This window comes from Crinia signifera, chromosome 5 (assembly GCF_055691185.1).
Source record: "Crinia signifera chromosome 5, ASM5569118v1, whole genome shotgun sequence".
Classification (NCBI taxonomy): Eukaryota; Metazoa; Chordata; class Amphibia; order Anura; family Myobatrachidae; genus Crinia; species Crinia signifera.
The window spans coordinates 317,018,903-317,040,748 of record NC_139221.1 but is presented as its reverse complement, the minus strand read 5'-3'; the positions used below and the strand labels follow the sequence as shown (position 1 = coordinate 317,040,748).

General features: G+C 43.1%; 1 protein-coding gene across 1 annotated transcript in view; it reads left to right on the top strand.

Annotated features, from left to right (window-relative positions):
• Positions 1-21,846, top strand: part of PHF20L1 (PHD finger protein 20 like 1) — an 88,203-nt gene that overhangs the window by 59,795 nt on the left and 6,562 nt on the right. The window contains exons 9-16 of the mRNA XM_083144858.1: positions 727-925; positions 4,880-5,050; positions 5,422-5,616; positions 14,718-14,936; positions 16,087-16,140; positions 18,688-18,780; positions 20,405-20,569; positions 21,610-21,791. Of these exons, the coding sequence (XP_083000984.1) occupies positions 727-925; positions 4,880-5,050; positions 5,422-5,616; positions 14,718-14,936; positions 16,087-16,140; positions 18,688-18,780; positions 20,405-20,569; positions 21,610-21,791 (1,278 nt within the window). The remainder of the gene's footprint in view (positions 1-726; positions 926-4,879; positions 5,051-5,421; positions 5,617-14,717; positions 14,937-16,086; positions 16,141-18,687; positions 18,781-20,404; positions 20,570-21,609; positions 21,792-21,846) is intronic.

The window sequence follows — 21,846 nt, the reverse complement described above, 5'->3', positions numbered from 1 at the left end:
TATGTGTCCGGGAGGTGTTGGGAGCCGGTACAGTGCCGGGTGACCTACTCTCACCCAGCCCAGCGGTGGGACGGGTGAATGATGCGGGAGGAGGACGGCGCCAGGTAAACGGCTTCTGCTTCTCACCTGACATCCTCCTTTCTGCTTCAGTTCGACATCTTTTCATGTCTGATTGAGAAAGTTGGAAACAGGGCCAAAACCTGTTGCATTTAGCCACGTTTCTGTCAAAAGAATTCCGCAGCTATTCTGCCAATCCACCTGGTTTCCTGAAAGGTTTGAAGCAGTCACGATTGAATATGATGGAACCCCTTCTGACCTTAATCAGTTGGAAACTGCCGGCTTTCCGACAAGATGTCCGTTTCGACTGTAATTGAATATACCTCTGTGTACACTGGTACCAATCCGCACTTAGCTGCTCACAGTCCATTTTAGATGAAATTAACCTTTTCTCATTTATATACAGCACCAACATGAAATACAGATAACAATAGTAATTTTTGAACAAATGACTAACAGTAGGGCTAGTTTTATATTATTTTGTGGGAATCCACCCACCTGATGCTTTTCTAACCAATCAGATGTAGCTATTATGGTGAATTAATTATGGGCTCCTTTTTTTTTTTTAACATCTTTATGTGCCTAATAGGAATTCTGCTCTCTAAAGTCTGCTGCTAAAATCCGATGTATAAGACAAATATAACTGTAATCTTATTTTCTTTTATTTAGGCAATTACTCCCAAACCTCAGACTCAGAAACAAATTGAAGTTGATATTTGCCATTCTGGTACGACAGTGACACCCTCGCTGTTGCCGCTATCTTTCTCTTCCGGGAAGGCTCGCAGGAAGAAAGGCAAACCGGAGCCTGGCGACATCTCAGGGTGTAAAAAGTTCCCCATATCCAATATTGATCCACAGTTAAAGCAAGGCGAGGATCTAAAGCTTATATCTGGTTCTGGTCTCCTTTCACATTACATAATTAAAAATAATGCTGACACCACTTTACAGATTCATTGCAGGATTACACAGCCATCCATGTGGATCGAAATTGATTTCTATTTAGAAAGAATTAGATTGTTTTTGGAAATTTTTATATTCTTAATATTCCAAATGTAGTGTCATTTTGATTAATATCCTTTTTGGTTGATTCCTATGTTTATCCGTGATCTGAATCATTTCAGTTGACAGGGGCAAGTTAACAGTTAAACTCCGCAGGTTACCTTCTACTATCTTAAAAAAATAACTTAGATCTCTTAAGTGATTTTATCGTTTTTTAAAACAGGTAACCTTTAACCAACAGGTGACCGATCTAATAATTCATATTTGTTATTGGTTCAGAAGAAGCACATTTAAATCACCTGGAAAACACACAAATGGTTTTGCTTGTTATTGATGAACAATTTATTATTTTATTGTGTTTATTCAATCTAATAGAGGCAGTTTTATGCTGCTTAGACTAGTACAAACTAGTTTGTGCAACTAATGCAATATTGTAAAAAAAAAATAGATTTTTGTAGAAAGAACAGATGATTTTTTTTAACCTTTTTTATTTTTTGATTATAATTTTATTATATACAGTTAATAGTGCCTCATCATAACAGTATTTACAGAACTGCTACACAACTATTATTCTGGTGCTGTATTTCAAAACAAAAAAAATTCACTTGAAAAATCTGGGTTCTTATTTTTTTTCCCCATTAATTTTCTTTTATTAATACGTGGAAAGAGAATTAAATACAGACATTTTGTATACACAAGTCCATACACTATTTACACAGTAATTTGTGTGTGTGTGTGTGTGTGTGTGTGTTAGCCAAAGAAATTCCTAATTTCAGTACTGGAAGTTTCTTTTTCAGTAGAAGTTTGAAAAATGTAATTTCTACATATTTCATTTATCTTCATTGTCTTGTATTTTTTTTCTGTGTTCTCAGCAGGCTTTGAAAAAAAAATAGAGGTCTGTGATCTTATCATGGATTCTATGCATTTTCACCCCAAAATAGATTTTTTTGGGGATGTAAAAAAACCAGGGGGCTAATTATCCCTTTGAGTACCAACATATCTGTGTGAGATGTTCAAAATATTTACTAAAAATGCCAGTATTGCTCACATTTGTTATATAGATAAATCTAAAAATGTGTAAAAAAAAAAAGATTATATTTCCTATATAAGGTAACCATTACAGGTAATTATGATGAATAAAAATGTTTGCTTGGCAATTTTTACACTTAATTTCACAAAATCACTTGGTACTCAAAAGGTTAAAGAGCTGTAAAAAGTTATATGCAACAAAATATATAGGTGCTAAATACCATTAATTTAAATGTTTTACATACATACATAATTAGTTCAACATATCTAGTTTGTATTTACTTTATATTTTATCTTCCTAATCCTTATAGTTTCACACTGCCTTTTTATATTGTACATTTTCTAGACCAGCACTGGATCAAGGTTCTACCTTGGCTTGTTTATATTTTTTAATTACCGACCTATTACTTTCTAAGTTAGTCATATTTTCATATTTGAACAATTACTGCTTATGTGCAAAGATATACCTAATTGCAGTTGTTGTTTGTTATAAATATTTAAACTTTTTTTAAGTTTTGTATTTCTCATTTGTTATAGTTAAAAAAAAAAATAGATTTTGCCTAGATTGTTTTACCTTATATTTAAGTAATTGAAAAACATGAAACGTCCAGCTTTTTGTCTATAAATATGGCATCCTTTGCGTTATGTTTCTATCTGACCAACGCTAATAATTTTAATTACTGCGTCTTTACAATAAGACCTATGACCGAAATGAATAACACTTTTAAATCAATTTATATATTATTTTATATATACTCACACACACTCGCGCACACATGGGGTGTGTATTTTTATATGATAAATGTTTTTCATTTTATTTATTTATTTTTTACTATAAGAAATTGGGATAGGAATGACAGGGAAATAGACCTGGCCAAAAGGTCATCCCTAAGTAATATGTTTAGCCAATCAAATGGTGCTCCGACCTAGTCCTGAGACAGGTGTGGTTCTGTTTTCTGGACACGTTTTGATAGAAGTTGTGGAGTCTCACCAGTGTTTTCTAAGCATTCAAGTATTAACCCATGAATTGTATTTTATTTCATTTTACATTATAAAGTCTTTGGGGGGTATTCAATCTGGGATTCCGACTGTCAGAACGTCCCAGGCCATTTTCGCTTCTCTCGAAATGCAATGTTCCGACTGTCATAAAGTCTGAGGTTTGGCGAAAATAGCTGCAGACTGTTGAGAAATGGCTGAGTCAGAAACGGCCTACAATGCCGTCGAAAATAGTAGAGTCCGGGATGTAGTACCCCCTTTTGCCCTTTGCCATTCAACTCTGTTTATATTTCTTCCTTTTATTGATTTTAAATGCTAGCTGTTATGGAATTATGATTAATGCTGGTTGATTTTGGAAAATTAAATTCAATAATGAACAGCTCCATTTTAAAATTTACAAATTTGAAATATTTGTATAACATTTGCAGTCCTGTTACTGCATGGACTCTCATTATCTTTAAAAGTACTGCAAGGTAAATTGTGTAAGTTAATAACCGTAAATATTTCCAATCCTATGTGAAAGTGATCTTCACGGTTACTGCAGCATCGAAAAAAATGGAGAAGGGGGGTTTTTATTTAAGAAGTGGTAGCTTTTGAAAGCTTCCACTTATCCTGTTCGTGTCACGATGTAATTATCGGTACTTGTTTAGTTTCACGGCAGCAGCGGCCGTGCGTCTGAGTCCCCTTGCGGAGCTCGCCCACGCTGCGGGCTCGGTGGCTAAAATTAACTCTATGCCAACGTGGATAGTAGGGGTATGAACTATCTTCATTGGCATAGAGTTCATTTACCTTATTTTTGATATTTTAGTGCGCGCAGCAGCCGGAAGTTCACGGCGGCCGTTCTGCCGCCGTGAAACTAAACAAGTACCTAATTATCTTTAGCTCTATCCTATCTAAGAACATTATTATAAATTAATATCTTCAATTTGTTTATATGCTCAGCCTCACAGGAAGATGTAAATGTTCCTGAGCACTGGGGAGCTTTCCCTTGAGGCTGACCACTCAATCTTAGCAACGGTAAATTCAAAATGCTAATGAAAACACAAAGGAGAATTCACTGTCGAACATTTAAAGCGTAACTGATATCAAAATGGTTCTACATGTCAGGAAGTTTTTTGTTTAAGAAAGCTTGCCTCTAGAATTATCCAAGTTAATGGTTCTATTTTGAAAAGAAATAGTCATTTTAAAAACTTCCATCATATATATTTATATATGTAAATGTACAGTATCTGAAATTAGGAATTGATCTGGTTATGCAGCATTTGGGGGGGGAAGGGTGATTTAAGGTTGTACACAAAGTGCCTGTAAGATGTGGAGGAGTTTTAATCAAGCCTCCTAAAGAGTGTGAAAATTAGCAAGTGCAACCAGTCGAAGATGATTGGTTGCTATGGGGAAGTCTTCTTTTTCTCCACTCTTTAGAAGGCTTGAGACATCCTACCCCATAGGCATTTTGCCTACAGCTGTTCTCTCTGTCTGCAGCTGTATTTTGAGCAGTGTTTCGCAATTAAGGCCACTTATGCACAGAGAGGTACACATTAGGCCATGCAAGTACAGTCCAAGAAGCTCATGTAGATACAAGATAAGAACCTCCTTTGAGTAAATCTGGATTTTTCAAAGTGAATTTTTCTTTTCTTCCAATATTTCTTAGATTTAATTGGAAAAATAGTAGGCAATCATTGTAAGCATGAAAGTTGTTGCATGAACCTGTAAACCAGTTTTTGCGTACGGGCTTAGTTGTCTTCTCACCAATGGGTTACAAAATTCCATGTCATGATCATTGACAGAGGTTTCTTTATAGGTACTCCGCACAGTGCAAATCTTTCTAGGTCCACTGGACGCCACAACCGAAGGCGAAGAACTCAACGCACTGCTCCTGAAAGCTCCACCTCCTTTCCCAGCCTCCCCTTCAGTGAAGGAAAAAGCCTTCTGGGCTATGTTCAGACTCAACCAGACCTTTCATTAGCGAAGGGTAATTAATGGATTTAATGAGTTTCAAGCAGAAAGGACCTACCTATTAATTGGCCATCCATTTACAATATTGCTAAAAAATAAAAACATATATGTATTTTTTGTTAGGAAAACAAAGGGGTTATGTTGAATATCCCTGGATTAATGAAAAAAAATAGTGGTCCAACATATGACTTATTTACATAAAATTAAAACCTCAAACATTCACTTAAAAACTGCTATTTATTAATGGGATACTTTGTCTTGTCTAGGGTTGCATGCGGTTTTAACTAATGCCCAGGAAATGTTACATACATTAGCAGCTAAATGTTTTTGTGTGTGTCGCGGGACATCCTATTGTAATACTCTTATCACATTCTTTTGTTTACATAGTACCTGATGTTACCTTTGCGCCTCAGGAGAAGCTCGAACCTCTTGACCTAAGTCGTAGCGCGGAAATCACAGCTCCCATAGCCCAAAAATCCACTTTTCTCCCTGACTGTCCCACTAAAGAAAAGGAGCATTCACAATTGATAGCCTATTCTTCCAAAGCAATAACTGATGCCAGAATCACGTCAACATCATCAGGTAAAGCTCTTAAGTTTACAAGCACATTGCCTGTATCTCAGTATGTATCTAGGACAACATGTAGACAACAGAATTACTGCAGTGCACGATCCAGGCCTCTTCTCAACCTCATCCTATTCTCTGGTGGGGAGAATCTCTGCTCTGTTGCTGCTTCTGTGTACATTCTGTACGTGCCTAATTTCCACTTCTATTGTAAGTACAATAACGCTTCTCGGGACACAGGATTAGCCCACTTTGTCCATGTCCATTTTACAGCTGCAGTTTTACTAAGAACACTTTATATAGATTAAAATGACAAGTAATAGCTCTGAATGCAAATGGATCCACATTGTTTTTGTTTAAACTATTACTTAATAGATTTAATAATACTACATACAATAAGTTAATCATTTAATTACATTAACGTTCCTTGGAAACGTAAATTGGTTTGGTGCCCAGAAATAATTATAAATTGTTCCTTGATGAGCTGCACTCTAACCTAGTATATTGCATAAATCTGTTGCTTTATTAAGGTTTTCAGTGTTTCAGCCCGCTCAAGTCCTTTCTTAAGTAAAAACTACTTGAGAAAGGACATGTGAAGTCTAAAACTTTGTGAACCTTAATAAAAAAAAAAAAAGTGGCCTTCATCAAGGAACTTTATATAAAATGCCCAACAAACTGGCACTCTATTTTCCCATAAGATATTGCTTAGGTGCCCTCTACAAATATAAGTGGCAGCACTCAAAGCAGAAACCACATTACATGCATTTGCGTAATACTGAAATGTTTGTTCATTTTATTTAGAACTTTCCTCAGGGATATATGTAGTGTGATTTCTGCCTTGACAAAGTCCCCCGATTCCCTCCCGTTCTGGTGTATTTGTGCGTGCGTGTGTATATATTACAACGCGTCAACCCTCAGTCTGGACCTACTGTGTATACGAGCAGGTTCCCCTCTGCAAATTGCAGGCAGTAATTTCATCTTAATTCCAGCACGTTTGACCCTGTATAAAATAGTTCCCCTCACATGAACGCGACAGCCAGAATAGAACAGAGAATAATCTCTGTAATAAAACTTTTTTGGTTGTGTTTTTTTTCCCCACTGCATAACCCGGGAAATGGCTAATTCAGTTAATATGTTGGAACAAAGTGATACGGAGTTCTGTATATAAAAAAAACATGAAAAACAAACATTGATCCGCAATGTTTATATAGCGTGTGTATCTTTAGCCCACATATATCGGAGATATCTGCAAGATACTGGTTTCCTGGTCCAGGTTCGGCATGTTAAATGATTCTGCTGAATTCGTTTCACCAGCGATACTGCTGTGTGCTCTGTTCTGTTATCAATTATTAAATAAGAAGAGGCCTAGCAGGCTGCGAGCATGTCTGTGTGCTCCGTAGTCTCACTTGCGAGTCTTTATTACCCTGTGCTGTCTCTCAGCCACATCAAGTGTGTTATTACAAATGAGTTGTTGTTATAAGCGTGCATCTGTTATAGGGAGAATGTTAGACCCCCCTGGATCGTTAGTCCTGTCTCCCAGCGTTCCTGATCCCATCTCGCAGTGCTGCTGCGTGCCAGGAGGAATCCCTCAGTACAACAGTTAGATGAGACGGGCCTCAGAAGCCTCAATGGACAAGGCCGTAACTTATTCAAGAGGGCCTCACAGACTCTGCCACGGGGTCAGGGGCCAAATCAATACGCAAGATAAACTAGGTATCTGAATGAGGGAACAGGCATGACTGGAAAGCTACGGAAGGGAGTGCTATAATATCCTGAAGGCCGACAAGTGTATTTAGGTACAAAACATGCCTGGTTTACCGTCATTACTAATTGTACAAATGCTTTGCATTCTCTGGTGAATATGGCGTACAAAGTCTACAGTATGGGAATCCTTCCACTTGGTCCCGCACCAGCCACCTTATTAGTGGTTGGTGCATTTACCCTTTGTCAGAGATACTCTAGATTAAGCTATTGACTCATATATTTTACTTATTAGCCAGATGCAATGGACTTTGGTGTTCTGAATTTCAGGCTCTCCACCATTTTGGAAAATAAGCGAGTATCCAACTTTTAAACTAGTACATTTAATTTTTTTTTTTATTGTGAGGAATAGTTTTATTAATCTCCGTTTAGGGGGTAAATTCTAAAATGATGAGGTGATGTTGCCCATAGCAACCAATCTATGCAAAAAGGCCCTGAGTGCTCAGTATTGTCAGCAGTTCTCAGAGACCTAATAGGATAGGTACGGGTTTAACTCTCAAAATGGCCGCCGCTGTGTGAAAAAGTACTGAGGTAGGCAGCGGAATTTGGGATTCTTAATCAAAATATGTTTTCAGATAATATCACACATTTGCAAAGATCTTTGGGGGATATGTATCAAAGCGATGATGAGAGAGATAACATGGAAAGTGTCAATCAGCCCCCAACGGTCATTTTTCAAAACCAACCTGTAACATGGCAGTTTGGAGTTATTTTTTTTTTTTACATAATTATTGATATGTAATATATATATTTCAGCCTAGTAATTGTGTGTTCTCATTGAATGCCATTGCTTTGTGTGAGTAGAATCACATGTGGGAATATGACACAGCAGCTCTGCAGAGAAATGGCTCATCCCAGACACTGATGCTATATTGCATTACTGTGAAGCATATTTGGTGATCTATCAGGTGCTTAAACTTTGCAGATGTTGGTTTTCAATTTGGACGTAGTCAGGTGTGATTAGATCCTGGCTATCCGATTCACAGCATTCCACACGTAAGGGCATTGTCTACTGGTATATTTGCTATAACATTACACCAGGCCTGTCAAAACAAAGGCCCTACAGCTGTTATGAAACTACAAGTACCATCATGCCTTGCAACAGTTTTGCTAATATGGAATGCTAAGACTATGGCAGGGCATGCTGGGATGTGTAGTTTCACAACAGCTGGAGGGCCACATTTTGGACATGCCTGCATTTTACAACATTCTCGTCTGCTTTATACATTGTCTGAGAGAGGTGACAACCGAGTGAGGGGAGTAACACCATTGTGGATCTCTACAGTTAGTATATTCATCATATACTGTACATATATTTTGCAGTTTATCCAGAGGGTTTTTATGGAAGTTACTGATGTGTGAAAGAGAGAAGCAGTTTGACCTGTGTGTGACTGGATGTGTATGGTGTTACCATGCTGCAGCCGGCTGGGTGAGGGCTCCTGGGGGATTGTGGGAGTTGTAGTTCCAGTAATTAGCAGTCTGATTATTTTATAAATCACCATGACAGGCCTTAGAGAAAGCAAATACTGTATCTGCTGATTGAACACAGTTCTGCCTGTTACTAGCTGCTATCTTGACAGGTGGCAGAAGAAGTAGGAAACACTAATTGCCTCCGTGATTCCACCCTAGCGCCACAGCAACAATTGCCGCACTGTTAAAAATGAATACACCCCGTCTGTAACTTGATGTTGTATAGAATAGTGTACGTGAATCTCCCAGTGTGTCGTCTGCTCCGAGAAACACATCCTTAAGAAATTAATGAGCCTTGCTAACGACCCCTTCTTTTAAAAGACCTTTATGTCCGTACACCAAAAGATTCATGATTGGCGGCCCGTTTGCCATTCAGTGTCTCCGTGTGTCTCATTCTGGAGACTGAGGGTCGGTTTTGCAGCCTAGAAATTGCATTGCAGCTGCACACAGCCTTTGCAGTTTCCCCATATAAGACAGATTTTACTGAAATGTGGGTGCAAGACAGAAAATCCATCCTAATTACAGCCCCGTAAGTATACCCCGGAGCCCCTGGACGGCATACGACACAGTCCTTTTCATTTATCCTTAAACCATTTCTGTTCCTGTCTGGACTTTTTCCTGGGGGTAATCCCATTAATAAGAATGTCATTTCATTATAAATAATCAGAAGACAGTGAGGAGGGACTGTCAGTCACTGCAGCCGGCTGTTGCCTAGATATGGGAAGTGTGGAGGAGGAAAACTTTAGCCTGCTCTGCGGTATTTGTGCCAGGCATAATGCACGCAGCTTGTGATTTGGAACTAGCTGACCAGGAGAGGAGGACGCTGGACTGACCAGTCTCCGCTGCAGAGCATCACCCCTTTTGTTGTGGTACGGCATGGTTCATGGTGCGGACTGAGAGCTGGTCTTCCATACTGTCACATGGTCAGGCCTAGATTCATCTAGCACAGGTCTGTAATGTCCAACTGCTATACTCCATATTGTCATAGTCTTATAGCAAGGTCTTCTGTATACTGGGCACAGTCTGCTCCCTTGATTAGTGTTAATGCCCCTCTCTGCTTCAGGATTCCCTGATACTGGGGAGGGAACTGTTCTCGCTGCTGGGGTCTGTAATGCTGAAACAGAGAGCATCTGTCAGCCCTGTGCTGCAGACGAGCAAAGCATTAACCAGTCTGATATCTATCCTCAAGGAGGTGCAGAAAATGCATCTTCTTCACAAAGCAATGCAGCCAGGACCCAGCAGGAGACGGTGTGCTGTTTAATGTCATATGACACTTGTATATTGGGTACTTGTTTCCTAGCACGGCCACACCGATTTACATCGGGGTGGTCGTGTCGGAAAAATCGGGTCGATCGCATCGCATGCGATTTGGTCGCATGCGATGCGATCGACGCGACCGACCGATTTTGGACCCGATTTTTTTTTTTTTAATGAAATGTAAATCGGGTCCCTGGGACCCGATTTTACATTGGATTCAATGTAAAATATTCCCAACCCCCCCAAATGTCACGGCGTACACCCCACCCCACGATAGACGCCAACCCGAAGCGTGGCGAGCGCAGCGAGCCTGCGAGGGGCGGCGGTGCGCGTCCTCCGACCTTTTCATTCCCCTACTATCCACGTCGGCGTGGAGTTGAGAATAGAATAGTGTGGCGAGCGCAGCGAGCCCCGCGAGGGGACGCGTATACCTGTGAAGTTATACGCGTCCCCTCGCGGGGCTCGCTGCGCTCGCCACGCTTCGGGCTCGGTGGCTCGCTGCGCTCGCCACACTATTCTATTCTCAACTCCACGCCGACGTGGATAGTAGGGGTATGAAAAGGTCGGAGGACGCGCACCGCCGCCCCTCGCGGGCTCGCTGCGCTCGCCACGCTTCGGGTTGGCGTCAATAGTGGGGTGGCGTTTAAAATGTGGGGGCATGACGGGGCCATATACAATGAGAAATGGCCCATATTGGCCCCTTTCCCATTGATTACTATGTGAAGATGGACTTAATCAAGTCCATCTTATCTTGTGCCATTATAATGGCACAAGACCGACACGACCGACGCGATTTCAATGTTAAAAATATTTTAACATTGAAGCCTATGGAGAAATCGGGTCCATCGCGTCGGTCGCGTCGTGTGCCATGTTAAGGCACACGACGCGACCGACAAGATGGCCCCGATGGACGCGATTTCTCCATAGGCTTCAATGTTAAAATATTTTTAACATTGAAGCCTATGGAGAATCGGGTCCATCGCGTCGGTCGCGTCGTGTGCCTTATTAAAGGCACACGACCGACGCGATGGACCCGATTTTCCATTTGCCGGTAAAATGGACCTGATTTGAAAGAAAATCGGGTCCATCGTGGGCATCGTGTGCCTTAAAGTTAAGGCACACGACCAAGAAGATTGTGGCCGTGCTAGGAAACAAGTACCGTATATTGTGTGTGAGGGCTTAATTTAGACCTTATCACAGGACAAATTTGTCCTCAAAAGGGGCAAAACCACTGCTGCGCTGCAGGTGGGGCAGATGTAACATGTGCAGAGAGAGTTATTCTATGTACACACATTTGACATTAGATTTTGACTATATAGTCAAAATCGCATGCAGATCGCACAGGTTTTTTAGCTTGAGATCCGATGGGCGCTCCCGTGGCAGCACAAATCGACACCCAGATAGACAGGGCAGCAATGACTATATAGGGGACATTCAACGCGATGCGCGGGCACGTCGGTCGGATGTCGGGTCTCAAGATCTTCTGTGTTGCACATAATATTTATCGAATTGCAGGAGCGATCGCATGTGGTTTTTAACCACATGTCTTGCTCGAATGCAATCCGCAGGTGGGGGGGGTGGAGGGAACGCTTTTTCATTGGCGTTGGGATGGAGAGAGGGGGCCGGAGGGACCACTGGCGGCGTGGGAGACGGCGGGCAGAGGGCGGCATAATATAGAGCGCAAGAGGTAGCGCTAGTGGGCAGCGGGGGGGTCTGTCAGCGGTGGCGGCAGAAGTGTTTAAAACACTGGGCAGCCCTCTCACCTCACCCAAATCGCCCCTTACACTTGTGAGATTTTGTCAGATTTGACCCAATTCAGGTGGATTGGGTCAATTTATCTGACAAAATCTGATGTGCCTGATGTGTAGGACCCAATGCACAATCCCGTGCCATTGGGTATAACCAAGAGATTGATCCTCCTGCACATAGGATAAATCGCGAGTCAATCAGGTCCAACTTGTTGGACAAGTGTAAGGGGGCCCTTACTCTCTCTGCACATGTTACTTCTGCCCCTCCTGCAGTGCAGCATGGTTTTGCCCATTTTGAGAACAAATTTGCCCGGAGTCTGTAGCAGAACAGAAATTGTATTGGAAGAAAACTGCGTCTGCTGCATTGTAGCACTTTGTGCGCACATTCAGAGACTCAGGTGCATACAGATATACAAGTTTCATATATCACATTAATCAGATCAGTCTCCTGGTACAGCTTACTGATCAGCTATTTCTCCTGGTGTTTTGGCCAAAAAGATACCCTTTGTTGGCAGTCTCGCGGGACCGGGCGTACTAAGAGGGTCTTTTTGGTTCAACAGCAATGTGTGAGAACTCTATTGCCGGCATGGGATTTTGCAGATTTAGGGGTTGATCCTATTAGCGCCGAAGGGGGCAAAGTGCTGTTTAAATGCTGAAAACAGGACCTGAATTAAGCCGATCTCGCACCCTTCGCGGGGCCGGATTTGCATAAAATTGCACGCACCCCTATGGAGGTGCGAGCACTTTTAAGCGAATTCAGTCCACCTTAAAGTGCGCCCGGTGCACTCGCGAATCATCCGCACCTAATAGGATCGACCCCTTAATGCTGTATTCAGGCGCTGGTTGTATGATGCAGGAAATGAGAATATTTGAGGTTTTCTCTTGTAGAGTGGGTTAAACAAACTGAATGACATCCAGGGTTTGTATAAAAATTAATGAGACCTATTTTTTTCTGACGCGACTGTATGTTGCAGCGCAGGTTCGCTGGAGGGGAAGTCAGCTTGAACACGCACTGAGCGTCAGTCGTCTATTCGCTTCCGTGCGTTTTTTATCATGGTTTTAGTGGACCCCTGTCCCTAGGCTCGGTTGAAGCTTAAAAATGCAACGTTCTATCAAAAAGCGGTACGCCATTAAATTCTGTGTGGGACTCGGAAAATCTGCGGTACTTGTGGAGTATCACGTCTCCCACGACCTTCATCGTATGCTGATTGTATGCTAAAAATCGCATCGCATACGATCAAATCGCATGCGATGCGATACCACCCGATTTTGCACTGAAATGCATCAGAATGCATTGAAATGTGTATTAAACTTGTGAAATGCCCCCAAATGCCATTTTTCATAGTGCACCACCCCCACTATCAACGTCAACCCGAAGCGTGGCGAGCGGCGGCGGTACGCGTCCTACGACCTTTTCATACCCCCACTATCCACGTCGGCGTGGAGTTGAGAATAGAAAGTGTGGCGAGCGCAGCGAGCCACCGAGCCCGAAGCGTGGCCAGCGCAGCGAGGGGACGCGGATACCTTCACAGCTATACGCGTCCCCTCGCGGGCTTCACAGGTATCCGCGTCCCCTCGCGGGGCTCGCTGCGCTCGCCACGCTTCAGGCTCGGTGGCTTGCTGCGCTCGCCACACTTTCTATTCTCAACTCCACGCCCCGTGGATAGTGGGGGTATGAAAAGGCCGTAGGACGAGTACCGCCGCCCTTCGCGGGCTCGCTGCGCTCGCCACGCTTCGGGTTGACGTTGATAGTGGGGGTGGTGCACTATGAAAAATGGCATTTGGGGGCATTTCACAAGTTTAATACACATTTCAATGCATTTTGATGCATTTCAGTGCAAAATCGGGTGCCATCGCATCGTATGCCATCGTATGGCATCCGATGCGATCGCATACGATTTTTGAGCAAAAATGCTCAAAAATCGGTAAAAATCGTATCGCATCGTATGCCATCGTATGCCACTACATATGGCATACGATGCCATACGATGGGAGCCGTGATACTCCACAAGTACCAAATCCGCTATATACAGTCCCGATCTCTTCTGGCTGACTTTTTTTCCTGTTCCCCCGAGTGAAGACAGCCCTCAAAGGACACCGCCATGGGACCGTAGCAGAGGTCAAAGCGGCTTCGACGCTCTGCTTGAAGGTCGTTCCGGAAAAGGACTTCCAGGGCGCCTTCCAAGCGCGGACAACTCGTTGGCAGGTGTGTCGACACTCAAGGGTCTTATTTTGAAGAATTTTAGTTGTTTGTAGCGATATCTTCAATAAATATTTTTTCCCGAATTTGGTCTCATTACTTTTTATACAAGCCCTGTAGAGCGGTTTGCTGCAGATTGTGTGCAGATCTTTTACACTTTAGATAAATTCAGTATTCGGCCTGAGTTATTAAAGTTTTAGTTGGTCTGGAAGACCGACTTTATGTGGCACCTAGTGACAGAGGAGACAGCCATCTGATTGGCTGTCACCTTGCTGATGTCACTGGATCCCGTTGCATTGGTAGGCTGCATAATGCCAAGAAACCTGATAGTCTTGTCTCAAACTATAACATCTGTAGGGTTTAAATCTGATTGGCTGCAATAAGCTACTGTAGATTCTGCCTTTCCCATTGGCTATTAGAAAAAGCAAATACATATTACACACGAAAGTACCAGTGCAACTACTGTAGCCGCTTCTCGCGTCTGTCTGTCTGATACACATTGGACATTGAAGTAAATTTTGTGCTTTGAACTATGCTAATAAATAACACTGTATCCCCCCCATAATGTCATAGATATTATTTTTATATTTGCTAGTGCCAGTTTATCATTAGGTGAAGGCTACAATAGACTGCAGAGATTGTTCTGATTAGTCTTTGAATATTCCCTGTGCTCCCTTTTGCAGATCCTGAACCCTGCGTCCTTTCCTTGCACACGGACATGACTTTGCCAAACAATGTGAAAGCAGCCAAGGGGAGCAAGAAGAAGAGGCACCCCCCACCCCCTATAAGTGCGGAAGGGACTGAGCCGCTACCTGTTCCTGTAGCAGGAAACAAACTCTCTGATATTTTACAGGAAAAAATAATAAAGAAAGTGAATGAAAAGGACAAGCATTCTGAAGTTGGTAAAACTACCTTGTTTTCTTATCTCTCTACCGAAACACATACAGTATATGTTAGCCCGCACCTTATTTGTCCACTTTCCGTAAAATGTTCCACTGCCCACCAGATGCTAGTCACTGGGCAAAGCCATTCATTCGGAACATCACGTACGTCATGCCTTGGTCATTGTGAAGTGATCATATTTACATGGTCTCATAATTCTGGAGTGGACAGTAATTACCATGACAACCACAGTTACATGATATATGTTGTAATGCAGAGACACTTTGGAACTCCCCTCTATTTTCATAGTAAAATACTCTCCCTCCTTCTCCGAACCCTCTGGCATCATGCTGAGAACAGTAAATCTTTGTTTGTGTAGCAGACTACTGTTTCTGGTATCCATATGTGTTTTCCCTCTAGAGAAGCTTTGAAAAGGAGATGACGGTTAGCTTGCTAATTAGAGGGGAAAAAAAAAAAAAACGCCAGGGCTTCCAGAACACCCCCCCCCCCCACACACACACACACACACACACACACACACACACACACACACACACACACTTCTCCTTCCAATGAGACATTAGCTTCTCCTGAACAATGTGGACAGAATACACATGTATTGCTACTCCAATGAGGACAAGAAACTATTTACAGAGAGGAACTGGCTTGTGTCTCACACTCACGTTATTGTCATGGAAAGACCGATGAACGTCTAAGGTAACGGTGGGGCATAAAATTAAATGGAATAATTCCTAGCATCCAGTGTGGCATTGTTAGGCCCCTCCACATGGACTTTTAGGGTGGGGCATTGACATCGCCAAAGGCTGATATAACAGAGCAGTACTGGGCTGTTGGGGCCTGTTAGGACAACTGCTGGCTGAAATTAAACGTTACATTACTTATTAATAATATTTGTAGTTGACATGGTACTTTTGTATTGTTTTTATTTGTTTTCTTTTTGTTTTCTTTTTCCAGTAGCTAGATCATTACTTACGGTGCTAAACCGTTATTTTTATTTTTCACAAGCCTTACTACACATTTATCATGATATATTTACTATATGTGATGTTATTATCAAGAGGGGATTAAAAGGGAAATCAGGTATGTGTTGTTAATATTACTATCCTTATTTACATTGGTCCTTTTTTTATTCTATTTACAAATCAACAGGAGTCGTGAAATCTGAGAAGAAAGGAAAGACTGAAGAGAAATCATCGTCCGCTGGTAAGAAAGCTTTCTATTCTGTTTGTGGATATTGATCAGTTTGTGTTCCCCAATCCGTGGCTGCAGGGCTGGTGCAAGGGTTCTCGGCACCCTAGGCAAATCTTCTGCAAACACTCCCCCCCCCCCCCCCCCCCCCGAATACCCAGCCCCTCATGTTTCTAGTAGAAATAATAAAAACCTGCAACAAACAGTGCTTAGAAATCAATAAAAAGGCAAAAAATGGTAAAAATGTATTCATAATGATACACCTTTACCGTAAGACCAATAAAAGAAGCTTTCGACCAACAATTTTTGTCACCTGACTTCTGCCTAGATAGAAGACTTGATTCTATTGCTTGTAACCCAGAACTCTGCATGGACCATGGCCAATGTTATTTCCTATCTGTTCTGACCTTAGCCTGGACTCTTTGTGACGGCAGGATGCATGGACCATATTATTGATTATTTTTGGATGGTACGTGGTGTGTTCAGTTCTTTATCTGGCCATACATCACACTGCGTTACACAATGTTCAAACACCCAGTACCACGCACAGCATGCACCCACTGTCACACACACACACACACACAGTTACACATATAAGTCACACACATTCACGCACCCACTGTGACCCACACACTGCGCTCACTGCGGGTCCCGGCATTGTTTCCCGACATCTCTCCCCATGTCTGACCTGCAGGTAAACTGTCGGGCGGCAGGGGAATCTGAGTACGGCTCCGCTCCTCTGTCTGTGCGGCTCCCTGTGTCTGTCAGCCGCAGAGCCGTCACTGCAACAATGGGGGGATGTCGCGCAGCCAGGTCATAGTGCTGCTGCCGTTGTTGAAGTGGGGAGAGGGCGGGAAGTATCGTTATACCCTGTCCCACTTCCAGCGCTGCTTCCTTGCGGATCTCTGTCTCTAAGTTATGCCACTGGCTGATGCTGCTATTAAGTGGCCGCTGCTCCATGCCTGGTGCTCCCATTTACAGTGAGCAGTGCTTTGCAGAGGAGCCGCCGGGCACTCGGATGCAGCAGCAGCAGGATGAAAAGAGTAAATGGTGGCGAGTGATGCGGCAAGGGACGCTAATCACTCTATGGGGGGGGGGGATTTGAGAGTTGCTGCTGCTTACCTCCATCTCATCAGTGGTGGGGGGGGGGGGGGGAGTGGGAGACTCCTGATCCTAACTTCCGCCCTCTAGTGGCCCGCGCCCTAGGCAAAAGCCTAAAGCTGCCTAGTGGTGGCGCCGGCCCTGCGTGGCTGTAATATTAGCTGCGCAGGGCAGCTGTAGATGTATAGCCCTTGCTAATTAGCCAGAACTAATTATTATTAATCGCTTAAATGATTACAGAGTCTTGTCCCTGACCTCTTCCTATGTGTTCATCCTATTGCTGAATATATGAATACCTAAACTCAATACTGTCTATTAAGGGATCTTATATCCGTACAATATATAATTTGTTATTAATTCTGATACATAATTGTTCTTGCATTATTACTGGGGTGGTTACATCAGATCCCACTGATTGTACACACATACAGTATGTTTGGCAGAATAAGGAGGCAGGGCACACGGGATAAGGTGCGTGCTGGCAGAATAAGGATGCAGGGGATAAGGTCCGTGCTGGCAGAATAAGGAGGCAGGGCACACATGGGATAAGGTACACGCTGGCAGAATAAGGCAGGGCACACAGGATAAGGTGCACGCTGGCAGAATAAGGAGGCAGGGTACACAGGATAAGGTGCGTGCTGGCAGAATAAGGATGCAGGGGATAAGGTCCGTGCTGGCAGAATAAGGAGGCAGGGCACACATGGGATAAGGTACACGCTGGCAGAATAAGGCAGGGCACACAGGATAAGGTGCACGCTGGCAGAATAAGGAGGCAGGGCACACAGGATAAGGTCCATGCTGGCAGAATAAGAAGGCAGGGCACACAGGATAAGGTGCGTGCTGGCAGAATAAGGAGGCAGGGCACACGGGGATAACGTGCACGCTGGCAGAATAAGGCAGGGCACACAGGATAAGGTGCACGCTGGCAGAATAAGGCAGGGCACACAGGATAAGGTGCACGCTGGCAGAATAAGGCAGGGCACACAGGATAAGGTCCATGCTGGCAGAATAAGGAGGCAGGGCACACAGGATAAGGTGCGTGCTGGCAGAATAAGGAGGCAGGGCACACAGGGATAAGGTGCGTGCTGGCAGAATAAGGAGGCAGGGCACACGGGGATAAGGTACACGCTGGCAGAATAAGGCAGGGCGCACAGGATAAGGTGTGTGCTGGCTGAATAAGGAGGCAGGACACACACGGGATAAGGTGCGTTCTGGCAGAATAAAAAGGCCGGGCGCACAGGGGATAGGTGTGGCCCTGGGATCTCTCCCTGCTGTCCCAAATCCCCTGTAGAATTCTCTCCTTGCCTGCGCATTCACCATCTCTTTGTCTATAGGGATAATACATGGTGAGATAAAACAGTCCCAGGTGAGCCCCAGCATTGTAAATGGCCGCTGCAGTCTGACCTTGAAGATGTCTGTTCTGTTCCCGGTTTCATGCTTCCCACCTCCATGTCCTAACAGGAAAGAAGAAAGACAAAGATTGGAAAGATAAGGAGAAGGATCATTCCAAATCTAAGAAGAAGAAGAAGAAAAAGAAGAAAAGCAAGCAGCAAGGTATGGGTCTCTGTGGCCAGTTACTTGTGTTTTGGGATGGAGCTGAACGGCATCACTACCTGTTATTAATGGGCCAGTGTTCTGTGATGGATCGGAAAACACAAATCAGCACAGAAATATCAATAGAATATAATCATAATTAATTGATTACACAATTAAAATATAAAGGTGCTCCAGGCATAGTAAATATACAACAATGCATAAAATACACAATGATGCGATGCAATAATCTGTCTGCACAATTAGAATTCCCTCCAAATGTACTTAATGCAATTCTCACCATTTATGTAGGTATCGTCAAATACACTTAGGCCCTTATTCTGGTTCACTCGCAAAGGCAAATTCCTTCTCAAATGGACAAAACCATGTGAGCTGCAGGTGGGGCAGATGTAACATGTGCAGAGAGAATTAGATTTGGGTGGGGTTTTACTTCAAAGTGAGATCTATATTGCAGTGTAAAAATAAAGCAGCCAGTATTTACCCTGCACAGAAACAAAATAACCCACCCAAAATCTAATTCTCTCTGCACATATTACATCTGCCCCACCTGCAGTGCAGCATGGGTTTGTCCACTTGAGAAAGAATTTGCCTTTGCGAGTGAATCAGAATAATGGCCTTAATCTGAGTAAATTGGAAGTATTTGTAGATGAATTGTTAATACTCCACTCCTTAAATGGGTGGTCCGGACTATTTCAGTCACTTTCAATAAAAACGGAAGCAGGAAGTGTAGAAGTGGTGCAGATGGTCTTAAACGCACATCTGTACTTTACTAGTAGCCTAGGATATATGGGGAGAGCGTTCTGGTTCCGGACTGCCTTTGTATGTTTGCCTGCAGCTCCCCGCACTAGGAATGCTCGCACGGCTGGCGAGGTGTTGCAGGGTAAATCTTTAAATTGTTCCTCGTCTGCTCTCCAGGTCAGTGGCCGGTCGGCACCCTGATATCTGCTGGGAAGGGTCCTTTTGGCAATGCGACGGAGGTTAGGGTGAATGTAGGGGCCACTGATAGCTCCGTGGATAGGCTCGGGTGCACTATACCACAAACAATTTAGGAACTTTCATGGCACACTCACTCCTACTTGATTAGGGACCAATCTTGATCTTAGTGCAAGCTCAAGCCGCTCTGCTAATTTATTAATCATTAACATATATAATTATATAAACAAATGAATGTAAATATAAATCAATCTTATATACAGATACACATATTAAAAACAAAGTAAGTTGAGGCATTTTTATGGCGATAGAATATAATGCAAAGGAGACTGGGTTACATGTTAGTCATCGGAGCTAGAATAGAACGCAAGAGGAGGCAGATTGATCATTAAGTAACAAAATCCTCATTTTAATTGTCTAATTCCACTCCTATATCCTATAACAACATTGCTAATAGTTTAGATACAGAAACTGTTTAAAGAAATGTAATTGGTCGCTTTTGTCTTACGCCTCTGTGATGTCTGAGATCTGGACGGACCTGAATATCGACATTTTATTTAAAGTTGTTTCTGCTCACAACACTAACACAACACTTTGCTTAGACGGTGATAGTAAATGGTGAACCCTTGTCAGAGTTCTCAGCATTATTGTCGGATAATGTTAGCAAACCTGAATTTGTGACACTCTGCAGAATACTCCGATTACGAAGACAGCTCCGTAGACTTCATCGAGCGAAGCTCCTCTCCCGTGGTGCGCTCTTCCTCCTGCACTCTGACCCCAAACAGCACACTGACGGTGAAGAATACCTCGTTCCAGTTCCCCCGCGCTATCCTGTCTGTGGATCTGACCGGAGAAAGTATGTATCGTTCCAGATCGCAGTCCTGAGTGCTATGAATGAATGAATGAATGAATTGAACTGAATGAACTGCGAACTCGGTCCTTATTACATTTTGCTGCAAATGTTTTCCACTTTCTAAATAACAAACCCATTTTGAGAAATTTGGAGCGGGATGTAACTGGTTGCGAGTCCGTCAGCCATGCTTAATGCCAGCCAAACTCTGTGCTTTTTTTTTTTTATAATGCGGAAGGCAAATCCAATATTTTTAGACACCGTACTTAGCTTCTTGGTAAATATTTCATAAAGAGCAAGTAAAAATAATTAAGATTTTCACATGAATGTTATAAAATACGGTACGTATATGCGGATTTGGTTGTGACTAGACCATACTAGTACCTGCTGCCGGGGTATATGAAATTTTACAACTATATATTTATATAAATGATTCCCCGTTGCGGTTATCACGGTTTTGTTGCCCCTTTAAAAAACGTCCAAGTTCAGCCAGCATCCTGCACGGCCACCGGACTCATAAGCCATTGCTTCCTGCCCCTGATGTCTAAATCTGTTCAAAGCTACAGCGGTTCCGGTACCATCATCCAATCCGATTCAAAGATATCCAGTCCGGCTAGGGTTAGTTATATTGGCATATAACCGTAGATAAATACCTAACCTTATTCTGCCATTTGCCAGCCCTTAATTTAAGGTGCCGCCATTGTTATTTGGTTAAATAGTTGACACTGTTTTAATATGCCAAATGGGAGCATCAGGTAAGTCTGATCCATGGCGATGTTCCGCCGCTGGTGTTGAATGTATTTGGTGTAGATCACAGGTTCTGAAACTCGGTCCTCAGGACCCACCCAGTGCATGTTTTGCAGGTCTCCTCACAGAATCACAGGTAAAATAAGTAGCTCCATCTGCGGATCTTTTAAAATGTGTCAGTGAGTAATGAATGCACCTGTACACCTGCCAGGCGACCTGGAAAACGTGAGCTGTGTGGGGTCCAAGTTTGCGAACCCCTTCTGTAGCAGAACCTTGATATGTATGTCTATAACCACCAGACCTCTCAGACATGGAGTTTCTGGATGACTCCTCCACCGAGAGTCTGATCCTGAGCGGCGACGAGTACAACCAGGAATTCGACTCAACTAACTTTGAGGAGTCTCAGGATGAAGAGGAAGCCGTCAGTGAAATTGTCAGATGTGTGTGCGAGATGGATGAGGAGAACGGCTTCATGATTCAGGTGGGCTGCTTATAATGCTACGCAGATTGCACTAACTATCGTTGTCTGCCGTGCA